Source organism: Onychostruthus taczanowskii, unplaced genomic scaffold (genome assembly GCF_017590055.1).
Source record: "Onychostruthus taczanowskii isolate IOZ18803 unplaced genomic scaffold, ASM1759005v1 scaffold84, whole genome shotgun sequence".
NCBI classification, from domain to species: domain Eukaryota; kingdom Metazoa; phylum Chordata; class Aves; order Passeriformes; family Passeridae; genus Onychostruthus; species Onychostruthus taczanowskii.
In genome coordinates, this window is record NW_024506332.1 from 1853422 (window position 1) to 1873680 (window position 20259).

General features: G+C 49.6%; 1 protein-coding gene across 1 annotated transcript in view; it reads left to right on the plus strand.

The window, feature by feature from the left end:
* Nucleotides 1-20259, plus strand: part of UNC5D (unc-5 netrin receptor D) — an 85072-nt gene that overhangs the window by 25352 nt on the left and 39461 nt on the right. Inside the window, exons 3-5 of the mRNA XM_041424735.1 lie at nucleotides 7671-7889; nucleotides 12933-13076; nucleotides 16368-16471. Coding sequence (XP_041280669.1) covers nucleotides 7671-7889; nucleotides 12933-13076; nucleotides 16368-16471 — 467 coding nt within the window. The remainder of the gene's footprint in view (nucleotides 1-7670; nucleotides 7890-12932; nucleotides 13077-16367; nucleotides 16472-20259) is intronic.

Genomic DNA, 20259 nt, shown 5'->3' on the forward strand with positions numbered 1-20259 from the left:
GTTGTCAGGGACACTGGGCACTTCAAAAACTGGGCAGAAATCCCAAATTTGTTCTGTTAGAAAGAAAAAGCATTGTAAAATTTTACATCCCAAACTCTTATTGTTTAACTGCAGATAAAGTTTGTTTCCCCAGTCACAATGAAATAAAATTTCAGATCATGAAGATTCATCATTAAATTCAATTTGTGCAAAGTGCAACGAGGACTGGAAATTCCTGCCAATACAGCCAGTAGAGGATTTTACAGGAACTGGGAAATCTGGGTTCCAAATCTTCTCCTCTAAACTCCTGTTTAAATTGGGCACTGCATGTTGGAATTATGTCTATTAATACTTAATGGGCCCAATTTCCTCAGCAATTCAGAGTCACCTGGAGGAGCTGCAGCATTGCTCAGTCCAGTTTTAATGAGCTCGTCGGGGATTTCGGGCTCAGTTGTTGAGAGTTGCACTGTGATGTCTTACTCAGCCCTGAGTGTCCCTAAATTGTAATTCCCTCATTTATTATTGCTGTGCTCCCGAGCTCTCAGCACTGGAATGAAGCCCCGTTTTTGGAGCCTGGTTTCTCTCTCAGCCTGGCTGAAATGATGCTGAATTTCTCTCTGAGCTCCTTTTGTGGGGTTGTTTTTTACCAAATGAGCATTTCCGTATCATTGTCTCAGTAATTAAGATTAACTGAACCCAGATCTCATCAGAGGCAGGAATCCACATTAGCAGGTGAGACATGAAATTTGGAGCAGGAGAGGAGTTAATTTGGGGAGTCCCCTCCTTGCTTTGCTCACCCACTTCTCCTGGAGGTCTGGAGCCCACGGAGGGGTTTGTGGTGTGAATTCAGCTGGCTCAGGGTGAGCTCCGTGCTCTGCAGCCTCTCTGCTGGGCCACAAATGGCATTTTTGATGGCTCTGGACAGAAATGCTCTGCTCAGAGCTTCTGGCTGGAATTGTTGAGGGCAGCAGGTCAGGTCAGTCATTGAGAGAAGTCTGATATTCCTCACACACCCCGTGCTGGGACACTCTTAGTTACAGATCTGTTTGGGGTGCTGGAGGATCCTTCTTCCCTTTAAAGATTTATATTGCTTGCATATTGCTCAAAGGAAAAAAAACAACTAGATGTTAAATAAATGTATGAAAGATTCTTCAAGTTTGTAACCCACTTAATATTTAATAAATGTAATACATCATTTTTATAAATAAGTGGAGCTGGGATATAAATAAATTCAGGATGCAGAAGGGATTACAATAGGATGCACATTCATCTCTGTGGCGCAGGAAGGGCCAGCAATGTTTTATCAACAAATTAATCCTCTCTGGGGAAAATAGATGCCCTCCCCTCCTGCAGCCAGGGATGGGGTGGTTGGTGGAAATTCCCTTCATAAATTCCACAGAATTGCAAGTTCATAAAATGGGTCTGACATTCTCAGAGTGGTTCTGACAGAGCCAGAGGAGAACTGGGCTGGAATTGGTGGGTAAGGGGGGATGTGTTAAATTTCCTTCTCTTTGCTGGGAACAAAGGTGCAAGGGAGGGGGGGCAGGGGCACAGGGATTGAGGGCTGGGGCTTTGGGAGAGGAGACAGGAAAGGAGGAGATGAGGATTGGGGAAAGGAGATGAGGACTGGGGAAAGGAGAAGATGAGGATTGGGGAAATGGCAAAGGAGAAGGTAAGGATTGGGGAAATGGCAGAGAAGGAGGAGATGAGGATTGGGGAAATGCAGGAAAGGAGGAGATGAGGACTGGGGAAAGGAGGAGATGAGGATTGGGGAAATGGCAGAGAAGGAGATGGGGATTAGGGAAATAGCAGGAAAGGAGGAGGTGAGGATTGGGGAAATGGCAGAGAAGGAGGAGATGTGGATTGGGGAGAGGAGATGAGGATTGGGGAAAGGAGGAGGTGAGGATTGGGGAAAGGAGATGAGGATTGGGGAAATGGCAGAGAAGGAGGTGAGGATTGGGGAAATGGCAGAGAAGGAGGTGAGGACTGGGGAAATGGCAGAGAAGGAGATGAGGACTGGGGAAATGGCAGGAAAGCCCTTCCAGAGGAGCCCTGCCTGCAGAGGAGCAGTGCTGTGTGTGACAGGGCAGCCACAGCCCGTCCTGGTGCCACTCAGGCAGGCTCTGGGTGAGCAGGGATTTGGGTGCCCTTGGTGCTGGGGGGAAGGGGCTGTGTGGGGAAAACGCCAGGACTGGGAATGTCTGGGGAGCAGAGAACATTCCTGCTCCGTCAGGGACACCGGGTGTGCTCCTGGCGGGGACAGGAGGAGCTGGCCCAGCCCTGGCTTCGCTCCCAGGCACAGAGGAGAGTCCAGGGGCTGCTCCCAGCTCCTCCTGCCCCTCTCAGTGTCCCACCCTGACCCAGGCAGGGTTTGTCCCTTTCCCTTCCCCACAGCCACCTCCAGGCTGGCTCCAGAGCCACAGGGAATGTCCCCAGGTGTGCTCAGTGTCCCCAAAAACCTCAGGATGATCCCAGCAGCAGAGGTGACAGCCTCGAGTGTCTCAGCCTGGCACTCAGCAGGAGAAATGAGATTTTTAACTCCCAGATAAGCGGGGTTTGTACCTGAAGATCCCCAGCTCGCTGCTGGGGGATTTGCTTTTTCTTTTTAAGGTCCAGATTTATTTCCACAACTTATTGCACGTTCATTTTTTGGAGTTTTCACTGCGGAAAATTGCCGGGAGGGATGGATTTTGTCTTCTTCAGCTGGCAGAACAATTTTCCACCTGTCGCCCAAATATTTGATGGGAAGGATTAGGCAGAGCCACTGGAAGTTTATCCTTTATATCCATGGGAAGCAGGGGAGTCTGGAGAAGTTAATGTGGGATATCAGGGGTGGGGTGGAGCTGCAGCACTTGTGGATCTCAGTGTGGGCTGGGAATTCTGGAGTGATGGGAACACAGGGATGAGCTGGGCTGGGAATTCAGGAACACAGGGATGAGCTGGGCTGGGAATTCAGGAACACAGGAATGAGCTGGGCTGGGAATTCAGGAACACAGGGATGAGCTGGGCTGGGAATTCTGGAGCGATGGGAACACAGGGATGAGCTGGGCTGGGAATTCTGGAGCGATGGGAACACAGGGATGAGCTGGGCTGGGAATTTGGGAGTGAGAGGAGCACAGGAGTGAACTGAGCTGGGAATTTGGGAACACAGGAATGAGCTGGGCTGGGAATTCAGGAACACAGGGGTGAACTGAGCTGGGAATTTGGGAACACAGCAATGAGCTGGGCTGGAATTTGGGAGTGATGGGAACCCAGAGATGAGCTGAGCTGGGACTTTACAGACCCCTGAGGAGCACCTGCCCCTGGAAGTGCTGGGTGTGCTGAGGGTTTCATTGATCTATGGAGGATTCATAGTTTTATTGAGAATTCATTGATTTATTGAGAATTCATTGATTTATTGAGGGTTTGGTGATTCATTGAAGGTTCGTAATTTTATTGAGGGTTCATTGGTTTATTGAGGGTTCATTGATTAATTGAGTGTTCATTGATTTATTGAAGGGTTCATTGATTGAGTGTTCACTGATTTATTGAGGGGTTCATTGATTAATTGAGGGTTCATTGATTTATTGAGGCTTCACCAATTTATTGAAGGTTCTTCCTCATAGGGAGAATATAAATATCCAGTAAAAAATCCACTGTATTGTTGAGCAGAGGCATTTAAAGTTCATTAATGGAACTAAATCTAGCTTTGGGCTGTACAGCAGCCAGGAAAAATCAGGAATTCTGCTAAAAGCATTGAAAAAAATAGGAATAAATGGAGAAAAGTGAGCTGGTGTGGTGGGAGGTTCCCTGCCCGTGCAGGGGTGGAGCGGGATGAGCTGGGAGGTCCCTTTGGAGTGGGAAGGGGTTTGTTCCTGGCTCTCCCATTTAGCCTTTGCTACGTACCCCGTCCTGGGGCCTCAGCAAAGCAGGGCAAACAACAGAGGCAATCCAGGATTTCACGTGGGCAACAAAATCTGCCATTTCCACCCATTTCTGAGCTCCTTCCAAAAAACCCACTGTGCGTGGGGGCCGGGGTCATCTGATTAAGCAAATGTAGGCAAATCTCACCAAGCTGCTTTCCTGACTGAATAATGACTCCAATTTCATCATGGAAACCGTTCCAGGCAGGAGAAAATGCTCTGTTCTGGAACAGGCTTTTTATTTTTCCATCCCCTGCCTTCCCTGGCAAAGCTGACACTTGAATTTGTTTGGTGCTGGTGGAAATTCAGTCTGCAGGGGGTGAAAGTCCAGCAGGGATCAGGGGGTGGACAGATGGAAAGGGAGGAATGAGAATATTTGGAATATTGATCATCTCCAGTTGTGTTTCTGCTCCTGGATGGGTCCAGCTGGGAAAAGGCTTTTTCCTTCTGGACTGGGGCAGCAGTGAATAACCCAGTGCTGCTGGCAGGATTTATAAACTCAGGGAAAAGGAGACAAAAGGGGAGGAATTCCTGAGCGGGACAAGGAGGTTGGAGGGAACTGGGAATGTTTTTATGTGGGAATGGCTCCTGTGTCCCTGCAGGAGGAATTGCTTCAGGGCAGCCCCATAAATCAGGGAAATCCCAAATCCGGGGCAGAGAGAGGGAAATCCCAAATTCTGGGCAGAGAGGGGGAAATCCCAAATCTTGGGCAGGGAAAGGGAAATCCCAAATCCTGGGCAGAGAGGGGGAAATCCCAAATCCTGGGCAGGGAAAGGGAAATCCCAAATTCTGGGCAGAGAGAGGGAAATCCCAAATCCTGGGCAGAGAAGGGGAAATCCCAAATTCTGGGCAGAGAGGAAAAATCCCAGATCTTGGGCAGAGTGGGAAAATCCCCAAACTCTGGCAGAGAGGGAAATCCCAAATCCTGGGCAGAGAGGGGGAAATCCCAAATCCTGGGCAGGGAAAGGGAAATCCCAAATTCTGGGCAGAGAGAGGGAAATCCCAAATCCTGGGCAGAGAAGGGGAAATCCCAAATTCTGGGCAGAGAGAGGGATATCCCAAACCTGGGCAGAGAGAGGGAAATCCCAAACTCTGGGCAGAGAGGAAAAATCCCAGATCTTGGGCAGAGTGGGAAAATCCCAAATCCCAGGCAGAGAGGGAAATCCCAAATCCCAAATCCCGGGCAGAGAGGGAGGAGAGCTCCCTCTGATCCCAGCTGCTGGATCAGAGAGGGGAATTCAGCCCCATTTGGGATTTTAGAGCTTTGTTTTTTTGGTACCACAAAGTGTAAGAGAAGTTTGTGTGTTTGGACACTTGGGAAAAGTCTCTGCACAATTTATTGCCAGATTTATTTGCTTTTATCATGAGTTACTTGGTTTGTTGAGGACACCTTAGCTTTCGTTTGGGTTTTTTTAATGCAAAAAGAATAATGCTGTTCACTTTTAATAATTCTTAATCTGAAATAAAAAAGATATTTCAGAACTCACAACTTTTCACTGGTTTAAGATCTCATTTTAACATCTAAATTATCCTAATCAGTTTTGAAATACTGACTCATCCCTGTCTGCTGCTGTCCAGATCTCCTAATGTGTTCTGACAACAGCAGTGTGTTTATTTCAGAGAAGAATTTAATGTTTGTTCCTAACTTTTTTTTTTCCCCCCTCCTTTCTTTTTCATTCCTATTATTGTCATAAAAAGATTTAAAGTCCCTTTTGGCCTCGCGTGCAGAGCATAAAACACAAAACCCTTCCTGAAAGGTAATTTTCCAGGAATGAAACCCACAAGAATTGTGTGCCAGGCTTTGCTCTTCTGTCATTTGCTGCTGCTACAAAACAGATTTCTTTTGGGTAGCTCTGAAGGACCTGAATCCCAAAAATTGACATGGAAAACCTCAGGGATTTGCAATCAGCTCTGGGGGAATGTGAATTCTGAATTCGAGTTAGGGCACAATAGAGGTGATCACAAGAGGAAGAGGCATTGAGGTAAAATCCTGAGTATTAAGGGCACTTTGGGAGAGGCTGCTGCAGGTAAATGGGAAAATGTTATTTATTCAGGAATAAATAATATCCTCCACCTGAGCAGGAATGTCCTGCCAGCAGGAATTCAGGCAATTCCAGGTGTAAAACACAGAAATATCTGTGTGAGTGTGAGGGGATGGGGAATCATTCCTGCTTTTGTGTGTGCTGCTTTGGATTTCCAAAGGAAAATGTCAAAGGGAAAAGATGCACCTGGATTTACCTGGCCATGTGAGAAGTTTTCATGGAGAGGGAGCCACTCCCAGCCCCAAAATCTGCCTGACACCCAAAAAAACCCAGATCACCCATTCCAGACACAACCAGCAGGAGCAATCCGCCCTGGGTTTCGGTGGGGCTGGGATTTCCTCCTCCGTGCCTTGCCCTAAATAGCAAATTCAGTGGAATAACTCGGGGTCACTGGGAGTTCTCCAGCTGGGGGATCCTTACGGCTGCTCCCCCTCCACTCCAGGGCTGCTGGAGCCTTGGTGGGAGCCTGGGAGTTCCCAGCCTCACCAAAATCTTAAGACATTTTTTGTCCTTTCCTACAAAACTCGCATTGAATAAAGCCTGCAGGGATGCAGCGCTGCTGAAGATTGACAAGATGGAAATTGGCATCAGCGCTGGGGAGGAAAACACTGGAAGTTGTGATGGTGTTTTGTAAAGCACCCTGAGAAGGGGCTGAAAGCACTGCAGTCCTTTGAGGGTGGCTGTGATTTCCCAGCACAGCTCGGGGGGCGTTTGCACACTCAGAGCTCCGTGCTGAGGGACAGCTCCCTGATTTAATAGAAATAAAACAAAGTTCTCGTTCTTCTGTCGCCTCCTAGACAAGGGGAGGGTTCAGTTTTCCTTCACAGCACCACAATTCCCTTTCATCTGCCTGAATTTCATTGCTTTGGGCTCCATCAGCTCCTCGTGCCCTCAGCTGTTCCCTCCCGGCTCCCTTCATCCTCACACTCCTAATTTGAAAAAAAAAAAAAAGGTTTTTCACGTGTCCTGTTCTCCCCCCTGGCTGTGCTCGCTGCTCTCTGATCTCCCTGCAGGAATCAATCCCTTCTCACCCACATTTGTCGCTTTCCTCTGAATTTTCGCCAAAAACAGACAAGGTGCTGAAATGAATTCAGCATTGCCGGAGATCAATGGGAATTTCCTGGGTTTGACAGCAGCAAGGAGGGTTTGACAGGGTGGGAGCTGTTCCAAAGGAAAAGCCTCTGCTCCAGGGCCTCTGGAATTTGGGAATTGAGGGACCTTCCTCATCCTGAAGGAATGCCCTTGGCCCCTGATGGCAGCTGAGGATCACAATTCTGAGAGGACTTCTGCAGCTTCTGAACCCTCAGTTCCCCCCCGTTTTCTGGTGGTTTTGATGCTGGTTTGTGGCATTTGGCAGCCCTTACACTTCAATTATTTGATTTTTTCCCTCCATGTGCGTGTCCTTTCAAAGCCCAGCCCAGCGGCTCTGCAGGCACTCCCGGTGCAAAACCGACCCTAAATAAAACCTGGAGTAAAACTGATCCTAAATAAAACCCAGAGTAAAACCGACCCTAAATAAAACCCGGAGTAAAACTGATCCTAAATAAAACCCAGAGTAAAACCGACCCTAAATAAGACCTGGAGTAAAACTGATCCTAAATAAAACCCAAAGTAAAACCGACCCTAAATAAAACCCGGAGTAAAACCAATCCGAAATAAAGCCCAAAAATTGATTTTTCACTCCAGCAATAAAACGAGATGCTAGAAACAACATGAAAAACGGAATTTTCCTCTGGTTGCCTTTCAGGAAATGAGAACAGTGAGGCCCTGCCCGAGTCCATCCCCTCGGCCCCGGGGACCCTGCCCCATTTCCTGGAGGAGCCGGACGATTCCTACATCATCAAGAGCAACCCCATCGTGCTGCGCTGCAGGGCCGTGCCCGCCATGCAGATCTTCTTCAAGTGCAACGGGGAGTGGGTGCACCAGAACGAGCACGTGTCCCACGAGAGCCTGGACGAGGCCACAGGTGAGCAGGGGCTGCTCCCAGGTGAGCAGGTGTCACATTCATGGTTTCCGAAAATCCCTTCGCCGGGATTTTGCTCCTGGGAAGCTGAGAAGCCTCTGAGAAAAAGGAAAACAATTCTTATCTCATTTGCTTCTCCTGTGTTTTGCTCTTTTGGAATGTGGTTGGAGATTGTTTACCCACAGGTGATTGTTTCATTGGTTTCATGTGAATTATTTTGACTTATTAGCCAATCAGGGCCAAGCTGTGTTGGGACTCTGGAGAGAGTAATGAATTTCATTATTATCTTTTTAGCCTTTCTGTAAGTATTCTTTGTGTATTCTTTAGTATAGTTTAGTATAGCATTCTTTAATATAATATAGATCATAAAACAATAAATTAGCCTTGAGAACATGGAGTCAGATTCATCATTCCTTCCTGCCACGGGGGACCTTGCAAATAGAATAAGCAGGAGCACTCCCAGGTGAACAGGAGCTGCCCCAGGTGAGCAGGAGTTACTCCCAGGTGAACAGGAGCTGCCCCAGGTGAGCAGGAGTTGCTCCCAGGTCACCAGGAGCTGCTCCCAGGACAGCCCCAGAGGGAATCCCAGTGCTGACCCCGTCAGGCAGCTCTGCAGGGACCTGGGGTTACTCTGCTTCCCTTTGGAGCAGGAGCTGGGAATAGGGAAACTTGTTTTTATGGGATTTTTGTTGGGTTGGAGCCTGGCGTTTGCCCCCAGCCCCAGTTTTGATGAGACTTTCGTTGGGTTCAACCCTGGGGTTTGCCCCCAGCCTGTTTTTATGAGATTTTTTTTGGGTTGGACCCCAGGGTTTGCCCCCAGCCCCAGCCAGGGCAGGAATTGGGGTGGGAATAACCCGAGTAGTTATTCTCCCCAGTGCCCAGTATGTGTGGATGAGAAGAGGAGAAGGGAGAGATTTGGGAGTGATCAAGAGATTTTATCAGCTCAGAGCAGAGCCTGTAGCTTCTCTCATTTAGCTGATAACTATTGCAGACCAATTTAATGCTGTGGCTCCACAATTCTGGTTGTTATTGCTTTCTCCCCTCTCCCCTCCCAGCATTGCTAGGCAACCCCCAGCCTTGGCAGCAGCGCTCTGTGTACAACACCTTCTCCAGCAACACAAGAAATTCCTTTTTTAGAGGCAAAAATGCCATTTAAAAAGAAGTTACACCTCTTAAAGTAGTGCTTGGCATTCTTTTGAAGTGACACATTCTGAAGAAGTTTCGTATTAGAGGGGTTTTTTTTTGTAAATGCTAATCTGAATGAATTTTAATTTTTGCAGTTACCTTTTCAGAAATAATTTAATAGGCATAACCTTTACTTCTAAAGGCACTGCTGAATCAATATGGGAGAAATGTCGTCCCTAAAAGCTTTCCTTCCATATGGTTACAGAAAATCTCTCTGTGAGTGCTGCAATTATGTTTTCTAAGCATTGGGTTAATAACAGAACAAACCAAGACTGGTAACGAGCTGAGGGTTTGAGACACGGAGCAGCAGGGCTGGGATCATGGAATGGTTTGGCTTGGGAGAAAATTCATCTGGTGCCAGCCCCTGGGCCAGCTCCCCTGACCACAGAAACGCTGCAGGGCTGGACTTAGCCCAGGGGTGCAGATGCCCCACAGGTCTGGACCCAAACCCACTGCAGGGCAGTGTCCAGGTGCTCCCAGAATGGTCCTCAGGGCACAAAAATGCAGAGAGAGGCAGCACTGAGGGGAATTCTCTCACCATGGTCCTATCCATGGCCAGGAATTCCTTTGGAACTCTTCCTCGGCCTCAGGGGAGCAGCAGCTGTTGGGGTTTTTGGCAGTGCCCTCATTTCTGGAGTCCAGTCTGGGCCACAGCTGAGTCTGTCCCCAGGCACAGCCCGGCTCTGCTCCAGCTGGAAAACTGCTCTGGGATTGGTGCCAAAGGCAGGGATTTTGGTTAAAGGGGGTTCTGGGGCCTCACTGCACCTAAAGGGTCTGACCCTCTGCATCCTTCCCCTGCTTGTGAGGGATCAAAATCCCGAGAGCTTGTGGGGAAGTGCTGAAAAGCAGCACCCAGAGCCCCAGGCTGGAGGAGTTTGCTGCTGGATGGAGGGAACGGGGGCTCCTGGCAGAGGGGCTGCAGTGGCACTCGGGGAGTCCCAAGGCAGGGACTCCCCAAGGGTGGCTTTGTCACCGTGATGGGCACAGAGCCCAGTTTTCCATGATTTTGGTTGTACAGGCGAGGAATAAAGCCTCAGAGCAGCCCAGTGAGCAGGAGCAGCAGGACAGGGAGGGTTTTGCAGGGCTCTGCTGCTGCCTGGGGATGTCTGGAAGGTTTTGCCTGGAGTGTCCCCGTGGTGGCTTTGCTGCTCTGCCTCTGCTTTTCCTGTTTATTCCCAAGCGTGGCAGAGCAGGGACTTTGTTCTCTCCCAGCTCTGCCTCATCAAGGGAGAGCTGAGCTCGTGGATGCTGCTGTGATGAAAGTCTGGTAATTAGGGGCTGATGAATTTGCCTCTGCTGCATTTCCTGCACGCTCCAGAACCTGCCTGGCTGTTTCAGGCTGGGGTTCAGCAGAGGCTCAGCCCCGCTCGCAGAGTTTCCTTGTCTGATAACTGGAAGGATTACAGCAATAACTGCTGTCAGTGTTTTTCTCATTTAAACAAATAAAGCTGACAAATGCCGAAGTTCTCTGCAGCTCCGTTGTGTTTAGTACACGGAGAGCAATTATTCATCTGCTGCCAGCACCGGTCTGTGCAGCTCGAGCATCCAGCAGAGCCCATTAGCATTTCAGTGCCACAGCCAGCACTTGATATTCTGCACGGCTCTACTGTAAAACAAAAGATGATGGTTCTAATTTGCACAATAATTTAAAGGGTTGGGCTCACAGTGCTTATTGGAGTTATTGGAGTCGCAGGTAAATGTCGCGGTGCTTTACGAGGTGCCTGCTTTGATTTGCAGGGATTTTTCACCCCGTGTCACTCCCCATGAAGGATTTTCCCGGTGGTTCCCGAGGTGCAGAGGGGAGGTGGATGTGTTCGCTGGTGAAATACGGGGGTGATAAATGCAGAATATTCCTCCCCTCCCAATAGGTTTGCTGTGTGTCGTTGTTCCTAAAACAAATGGAAATAGCTGTACTTTCTCCATAAACAAAGCATAACTTCCCCCAAAGACCCCGTGTTCTCCAGAGGTCCCGTCCGGCCCAAACAATTCCGAGATTCTGCAGTTTTGGATGCATTTATTTTGTCTATAGGTGAACTGGGAGACCTTTAAGAGGACCTGAATTCCTACCTGGCCCATTCTCAAAACGCTGAACCACCAGCTTCCCCAAACTGTGTGTTCTTTGTTTGCCACATTAAATACAGGCTGATTTATAGATTAATTAAACGCCATATCAATGAAAGGAAGAGCTGGGCTGGAGAATATTCCACCTTAATAAATCTGGAGCTGTAAATGCCTGAATTCACTGACGCCTGCTCAGAAATTTGCAGCACCCCGGAGCCAAGAAATGGTTTCAGCTTCTCCAAAATTCATCATCAAGTGATGACTTTCTCTTGTTTGGTATCAAAATCCTGTCACTGTGGGCAGGGGCGGTGCTGGGGCAGCTCCCACACCTCTGCCTCTCTTTGCTGCTTCCCAAAATCCCCAGAGCAGCTCAGGAGGGAAGGGAGCAGGGGCTGGGGGTGTGAGTGGGGTCAGCACAGCTCTGGATAATCCAGGGAGGGTTTTCCCCCAGGAAGCTGCTCTTGGTGGGAATGGGATCCCAAGCCCTTGGCCAGGGCAGCCCTGCTCTGTCCCCAGCACTCCAGCCCTCTCTGAGGGAACTCCCTGGAGCTTCTCTTACCTTAAACCTGGACAGATCACTCTGCAAAACCTTTTCATGCCAGAATCCAAGGATTTTTGGCTGGCAGAGCAGCGCAGGGATGGTTTGTTCAGGGGGTGCATTTTCCTGGCAGGGTCTCTGGCAGAGCCTTTGTTCCTCAGGGTTTGTTGTCACCGTGTCAGGAAATAAAGGGAAGCTTTGTAAACAGTTTTGTTAAAAACAGCATCAACACGGGGGAAACAAAAAGCAGCCAGAAAACCTGTGTTTGTTTGCTGCATGGGAATAAATATTTGAGGGACTGAAGGAGTTCTGGAGACAACTTGGGGAGCTGTCAAGGGTTTGTCCCTGTCTTTGGGTTTCATTGTAAGCCAGGCTTAATGAAAAGAAGTAAAAATCCCCTTTTCCTGTCGCTGGAAAAGTATCAAATATTCTGTATTTTTGTACAGGATTTAAAGCTTGTCTGAGCTTCCCCTCTTGGAGCGTCCCCAGTGAACCCTGTCCCTCCTCTTGCCAGAGGAGCACAGTGACTTCCCAGTGCCTTTGAGGAGTGCCTGCCCAGCTGTTAATGACGCCTGAGATTAAGTGGAAGCCAATTTTTATGGAGTTCAGGTTTAGAATTCTTGCTGCTTTATAAACTCCACAGGCATGAAATACGGTGAGATTGGGTTTGCCTCCATTTCCAGTGGAGGGGAAATAACTGCCAAGGGACTGTGCTGGAGGAGAGAGGAGGAAGAACAAGGCCTGAATGTTTTCTATTTTCATTTAATGTTTTTCTGACTCTTTCGAATGGTTCCCAGTGCCAGGTTTGGATTGGATTTCCTCTCCCAAGGCTGCCATGCCGAGGTGGCCGCAGGTCTGGGGAACATCCCAGGGGTGCCACAGGAAAGGTGTGGGAGGATCCTGGAGTCTCGAATTTGCCTTTGGGCTCTGTCTAGGGGGAATGCTCCTGGTCTGAGGGGTCACAGGTTTGCAAGGGCATGGAGATGTCCTTTAAAGACATTTTTATTGCACATGATTGAATCCAGACAAACATCCTGGCTGAAGGAGGCACCAGGGATGAGAATTCTGAGGGAGGAGTTGCAAAGATCGCGGTGGGGGCAATTCCTGGAACTCAGTGCATTACGACCCGCTCATCTTACAGAATTTAATTACTGGCACTACATTATTGTGCAAGTAATTAACGCTTTGCCCTGATTGAAAAGGGCATTGCTGATTAAAGGACAGGTTTGTGTCCCGCTGATTCTCTGCCTCTCCCCTCTCAGGGCTGAAGGTGCGGGAGGTTTCCATCAACGTGACGAGGCAGCAGGTGGAGGATTTCCACGGCCCCGAGGATTACTGGTGCCAGTGCGTGGCCTGGAGCCACCTGGGCACCTCCAAGAGCAGGAAGGCGTCCGTGCGCATCGCTTGTGAGTAAACGCTGCTTCTCCGGGGCTCTGAGGGGTGGGAATGCTGCCTTTGGGGTTAAATAGCAGTGGATGTGCTCAGGCACCTCTGCCCCTGCAGGAACATCCCGGGAACCACAGGTGTCAGCAGAGGGAAAAATACCTCCCGTCCTTTCTTGGGATAAAGCCATCCCGAAGAGAGGCAGGCTGCCACGGGAATCCTGCAGGGCCCTGAGCTGGCCTTGGCAGGGAACGAACCATGGGGCTGCTGTCCATGGAGACTTCTGGGGAAGGTGGGGATGATCTTCCTCTCCTCATGTCCTTGATGTGCTGTGGGGTCGTCACTCATCACACACAGACCCTGCTGGAGCTGCAAAAAGGGAAATGCTCCAAATGCCCCACAGCCAGAGGGATGGCAGGGACACAACCCCAAACACAGCTGACTCTGGGAGCTGCTAAAGGAGAAATGCTCCAATTGCCCCACAGCCAGAGGGACAGCAGGGACAGGATCCCAAACACAGCTGACTCTGGGAACTGCTAAAGGGGAAATGTTCCAAATGCCCCACAGCCAGAGGGACAGCAGGGACAGGACCCCAAACACAGCTGACACTGGGAGCTGCTAAAGGGGAAATGCTCCAATTGCCCCACAGCCAGAGGGACAGCAGGGACACAACCCCAAACACAGCTGACACCGGGAGCTGCTCCAAGCCTCATCCCACTCCTGGAATCAGACCTGGGGTGTTTTCCTGGTAGAACCAGAGCATGACACCGCCCCTGCCAGAGGACAATTCAGGGATTGCTTCCCCCAGTCTGTGGTGAGCCCTTTTCCTTTGAGCCCCCAGCTCAGATTTTTCCTTTCCTCTCCTGGGAAAGGATGTGCAGCCTGCAAAAAGCTGGGAGAAATGTTCCCTGGGAGAGGAAGGCAGGAGCAAAGGGAGAACCGGAAGGGAGACTTTCCAGGGAGTGTTCCAGCACCTCCTGACAATATAAAAAGGTGTCTCTTACCAGGGTAAACATTTAACAGGATAAAACAAACATTTGTCAGAAGTAAAAGGACAGTGTAAGAAAAGCTTCATTTCATTAACGGTGGATTTTTTTGTTGGCTGATTCAGTCTGAATGTCTAAATACGTGTAAATTCAATTTTTTATTTCACTGCATTAACTGTCATAACACTGAGCCAATAATTCCCCTGCATTGCCGAGCTGAAAGGACCTTTATCTGAATTGAATTTTTATTGACTTTTCTCTGCGCTGTGATTTCCCAGCCCCACAAAATGGCAATTTGAGCCAGGCTCAGCCTGAGCAGGAGCAGGAGGAGCCGTGTGCTGGGGCTTTTCAACCCCTCACTGTGGGAGCAGCTCTTCTTGCCAGTGCCCCGAGACCCCATTAACCCCAGAGCGCTCTGGAGAGGCTCTTCAGCTCGGCCCGGGGGGCTCTGGGGGTGCCTGGAGGCTTTGTGTGGGAGCTGAGCTCCTCTCTGCCCCTTCCTGGGCTATTTTGTGCTCAAAGCCGAGTGGTTTGCTGGGAAAAGCAGCAATTCTGGAGGGCAGAGCTGAAGGGGCTTCTCAGGCATAGCAGGAACATGCTGGGGTGGGATTTATGGCTTGGGGAACACCCTGGGAGGATCAGGGATGAGACCCTGCAGGTCCAACCTCTGACAGAACCCAGAACGTTCTCCCAGCCCCTCTGGGATGGGCACTGAGGAACTGGCAGCTTTATTTCATCCCTTTTTTTTGGATTTTGCACTGAAATCCCAACGTTTCTGAATTGTGAGTCAAGTCCACAGTGTTGCAGCACTTTATATTTCTCCAAAGAAGCAGGTGAGTATTTCTTTGTGATAGTGGGGAAGGCAGAGCAAAGGGATCCTGCTCCATTTTTCACCCTAATAAAGGCATTTGTAGGCACAAGCGCAGCCCGGCTGTTAATGAATGCCTTCTTAAAGAGAGCACTGGAAAAGAAATTGGTTGTCTGAGGGGAGAAAAATCAACATTAACAAAGAATCATGGAAAGGAGCATGCAGGCACTGTGAGCATCTTTCTGCAGGCAGCAGCTTGCTCAGATAATTCTGAATGCATTTTGGAAAACGCAGTGCCAGGGCCGTATTTCATCAGCCGTGAGCAAGGCAGGGAATGAAGTCAGTAAATCCCCACCGTGGAGCCTGAGACACTGCGAACACAACGAGAGCTCCTAAAGGAACATCCCCCAGCAGGAATCACATCCCCGAGGGTTTGCTTTGCTCCCACAGCCAGGGAGCTCCAGGGATTCCTGGGCGTGTCTGTCTGAGACACTGCGAACACAATGAGAGCTCCTGAAGGAACATTCCCCAGCAGGAATCACATCCCCGAGGGTTTGCTTTGCTCCCACAGCCAGGGAGCTCCAGGGATTCCTGGGCGTGTCTGGGATCCCAGCTGGATCAGGGCTCCCTTTGTGTCTGTTCTGTCTGCCCTGACACCCCCAGGTGCTGCAGCAGCTCTGAGACATTTCTAAACCTCAAAGATCACCTGGGCAGCGGTGTCCGGGGTGGAGCAGTTTGTCCCCAGTGTGGAATTAGGTCACAGGTTGGACTTGATGATCTCAAAGCTCTTTTCTGAGCTGGTTCATTCTGGGATTCTCTGAATTGCTCCCAGCCCCTTTCTCCTTCCCCCTGCAGTTCTCAGGGTGAGATCTGCACAGATCAGGGTGTCAGACACTGCTCTGAGCAGGGCATGAGCATGGCCCAGCAGGCTGGATCCAGTTCAATTCCAGCCCACTGAATTCACCCACAGCACCCTGGGGATTCCACGCTGCTTCTGCACGGAATTCTGAATTGTGGGAAGGTTCTGGAGATGGGGTGCAGGGCTGGAACCCGGGGCTTGGGGGTTCTGGCCTTGCTTGTGTCAAACACAGGTGGGTTTGGAGAGGGGAGAAATGGGAACACAGCTGAAGGTGATGGGATCCAGGGATGGGGCTGGCCTGGAGCTCTGGGATTGCCAGGGGCACCCACCCTGCAGCCCCCTGGGGCTTTGGGGCAGGAATGCCAGTCCTGGTGAACCCTTGAATCCAAGGAATGCCAGTCCTGGTGAATCCTTGCATCCAAGAAATGCCAGTCCTAGTGAATCCTTGAATCCAAGAAATGCCAATAAGTGATAACCCCAGGTTAATAATAATGCCAGTTCTGGTGAACCCTTGCATCCAAGGAATGCCAGTCCTGGTGAATCCTTGCACCCAAGGAATGCCAGTCCTGGTGAATCCTTGCACCCAAGGAATGCCAGTCATGATGAATCCTTGCACCCAAGGAATGCCAGTCATGATGAATTCTTTCCTCCAACCCTGCAGATCTACGGAAGAACTTCGAGCAAGACCCCCAGGGCAAGGAGGTTCCCATCGAGGGGATGATTGTCCTGCACTGCCGGCCCCCCGAGGGCGTCCCCGCGGCCGAGGTGAGGTTTGGGGTGGGCACAGGGGCACAAGAAAAAGCTTTGGGACGGGGGAAGCACAGGGCTCAGCTCCTGTGAGGTGTCGGTCCTGGTGCTCTTCTCCCCCAGAACGCTTCAAGTGTCCTATTTTGATTTGCTAGGTTTATAGAAGTGTGGCTTTTTATCCAAATTCTGGACTGTTTGCTGAAAAATACTGGTTTTCAGACAATTTTCAAGTCCTGTGCTTTCAAACTGAAAGCAGATTGTTGCACATTTTCCCAAGAATTACTTTTCTCCTCGAAAAACAAGACAAAGTAAAAGGCAAACCTAAAAATATTGTGATAAATGGTTGCTGGGGAGAGAAAATCTGCTGCAAGTATTAATTTGGTGGGGTTTGGCTTTGCTTTAAACAGGCTTTTTGCGATGAGAGCTGGATCTTAACAGGAAAACCACAGGGATGCCTTAAAATGGCAATAACCAGGCTGCTCTTGGAGGGAGAGGTTCGAGTGGGTCGTGTTGAAAAATCTGCTGCAGGGGCTTTAAAACCCAAGGAAACGTTGAATTTTTAATTGCACCCTGCAGTTCTCTGCAGCACCTTCTGGGGAATGAGAGCACTTGGATCACTCAGGAGTTGGTTTTGCCCCTTATCCCCAGAGTGGCTGGGGTTGGTAATAACCGAAAGAAGAAAAGGAAAATAAACCCCAGAGAAATGTGTGCTTTTAGTTAATGAGAAGGGATTGGAGCAGATGTCCCTGGAAAATAAAGAGGAGAAATACAGAGGCACCATCAGTGAGGCAGAAGTGCTAAAGGAGAGGAAAATGAGGCAGAGATGGGCTCAGTGAGTGCCTGGGTTTATGTTCAGGTTTCTGGTGTGCTTTATTGTCAGTGCTCCCACCTTCTCCTCGGCTCTCTGGTATTTTCACTCCTTACCAGGAGAATGGGTGTTGCATTGCAGGGAATTGCCAGGATTGCTGAATGTGTGCTCTGGAAAATGGATCTGGTTTGTAGACAAAATAAACCTCCACAGGTGTGGCTCCCCAAACGCCCTTGGTCTCATTGAATTTTACTGAGAATTTTAGATTTCTTTGAACTGGCAGCTTTACATTCCCCACTTACACAGGGAGTCTGTCTTCTGTGGAAGGTAGGAATTATGTCCAATGAAAACCTGACATTTTAATTGCTTGCTCCAGATAAAAGTGGTGGAGTTCCCAACGAACCCTGATTTACTGCTGTTGACAGTAAAATTGTTATTGCTGCTAATAAAGCTGGTAAATCTCACCAGGTCACATTTGCTTTGGCCAATAAAATGTCCCATAAAGGCTCGGGCTAATTCTGGGCTCATCGAGGTAGAGTCTGCTGGAAATAATTCAGTGTCTTTAGAAAGTGGGTTAAACCCGTTAGAGCAAGCCTGGCTCTGGGCTGGGGGGATAAACTCAGCTTTATTCAGAGTTAAAGCACAGCCTGCCCTGATTAACACTGGGGAATAACTCAGCCACAAAGGCTCCCTCAGCGATTGTTCTGTGGGTGCTGAGCGGTGCTGAGGGTTTCAAACCCCCGCGCTGGCAGCGAATCCCTGGTTCTGATCCAAGAATTGATTTCATTAGAGTTTGGATGCGGCCCTGGATGGAAACATAAGGCTGGAAATAACCGGGGACAAAGGAGCTCGTCTGGTGTTTCACGAGATGCAGAGTGGGTGCTGATTGGGGCATTGTCGGTGTTTGTTCAACCTAAGAGAACTGGAAACAAGGGGGAGGAGGCTCCAGCCCACCCCTGCTCAGTGCCAGAGCCCCTCCCTTGGGGAGGGTTTGGTTATTCCAGTGCAGAACTTCAGGAATGCTGTCAGAGTTTGCTTATTCCAGTGCAGAGCTTCAGGAATGCTGCTGGGGTTTGGTTATTCCAGTGCAGAGCTTCAGGAATGCTGTCAGGGTTTGGTTATTCCAGGTGCAGAACTTCAGGAATGCTGTCAGGGTTTGGTTATTCCAGATGCAGAGCTTCAGGAATGCTGTCAGAGTTTGGTTATTCCAGTGCAGAGCTTCAGGAATGCTGTCAGGGTTTGGTTATTCCAGTGCAGAGCTTCAGGAATGCTGTCAGGGTTTGGTTATTCCAGATGCAGAACTTCAGGAATGCTGTCAGGGTTTGGTTATTCCAGATGCAGAGCTTCAGGAATGCTGTCAGAGTTTGGTTATTCCAGTGCAGAGCTTCAGGAATGCTGTCAGAATTTGGTTATTCCAGTGCAGAACTTCAGGAATGCCGTCAGAATTTGGTTATTCCAGATGCAGAACTTCAGGAATGCTGTCAGAGTTTGGTTATTCCAGATGCAGAACTTCAGGAATGCTGTCAGAGTTTGGTTATTCCAGGTGCAGAACTTCAGGAATGCTGCTGGGGTTTGGTTATTCCAGATGCAGAACTTCAGGAATGCTGTCAGAGTTTGGTTATTCCAGTGCAGAGCTTCAGGAATGCTGTCAGGGTTTGGTTATTCCAGATGCAGAGCTTCAGGAATGCTGCTGGAGTTTGCTTATTTGGGGCCAGTGGTGCCTCTCTTTGTTAATCCCATTACTTAATTATTTATCTGTGGGGTGGGACAGCACGGAAATCCCAATCAGAGCTCCCTGGAGCAGAATTCCTGCAAATGAAGTTTTGTGGGGAGCAGTGTCTGTTCCTGCCATCTGCTCCAGAAGGAGACAGCAGCAATGGGAATACCCAGATTAAGTTTGCTTTTACACGTGTTCATTTCTGCACAAAACAAGCATAAAACCAGTTAGGGGAATATGGATTAAAGGGCTGGATCCACGGTTTGAGCATGTCTGAAGTGAAAACGGCTCAAAACCCAGCTTGTGTAAAGGAATTTCCCAGCACTGGGGAAATTCTGGGGCTGCCCTGCTCACACAGCTCAGTGTGGGACACGGTCTTTAAGCTGAGGAACACAGCAGTGAGAGCAAAATCCAGGCATTACAGACAGGGAGCAGCAAAATTCCAATTCAGTTCTCCCAGGGCTGCTTCAGACCTGGCTGGGCAAGCCTTGGCTCCCTCAGCAGCACATCCCAGCTGCTCCTGCTGGCCACACCTGACCAAGGAGCAGCTCCCCGAGCCTGCAGCCCCTTCCTGAGGATTTGGTGGAGCCAAAGTCCCCCTCTGGGGCCTGGAACTCCGTGGGTGTCCCTGGCTTTGCGAACACCAAATCCTCCTGTGGCAGCAGCAATGGAGAGAACGCAGTGACTGAGGTTTTACCTCTTGTTTTACCCTTTCAAACAGTCTGGGAATGCTGAAACCATCCTTGATCCAGGGACAGGCACCTGCCTATAAGTGATAACCCCAGGTACCACATCCTGGAGCACCTGGCTCTACTCCTGAAGCTGCTGCTTTTCCTGGGCAGGTCCAGATCAGCCGCCCTCAGCCTCTCTGCATGACACCATGGGTTTATTTCTGTCCCTACAGGCACCCCCCCAGTTTATTTCTGCCCATTCTGGATTTATTTCTGCCCCTACAGTCCCCCTGGATTTATTTCTGCCCTTATACCCATGCTGGGTTTATTTTTGCCCACCCTGGATTTATTTCTGCCCCTACAGTCCCCCTGGGGTTATTTCTGCCCACCCTGAGTTTATTTCTGCCCCTACAGCCCCCTTGGGGTTTTTTCTGCCCCTGCACTCTTTAGGAGCAGGTTTCCCATCTCCAGAGTTCTCTACAAAGCCGGGAATGAGACCCTTTTACACAGCTCTGCTTTGGGATGGTGCTGGGCTTTGGGGCACCCTGGGTGCATCAGCACCGCAGGAAGAGAGGAAGAAAACCCAAATCCCAGCGCTGGGCAGGTTGGA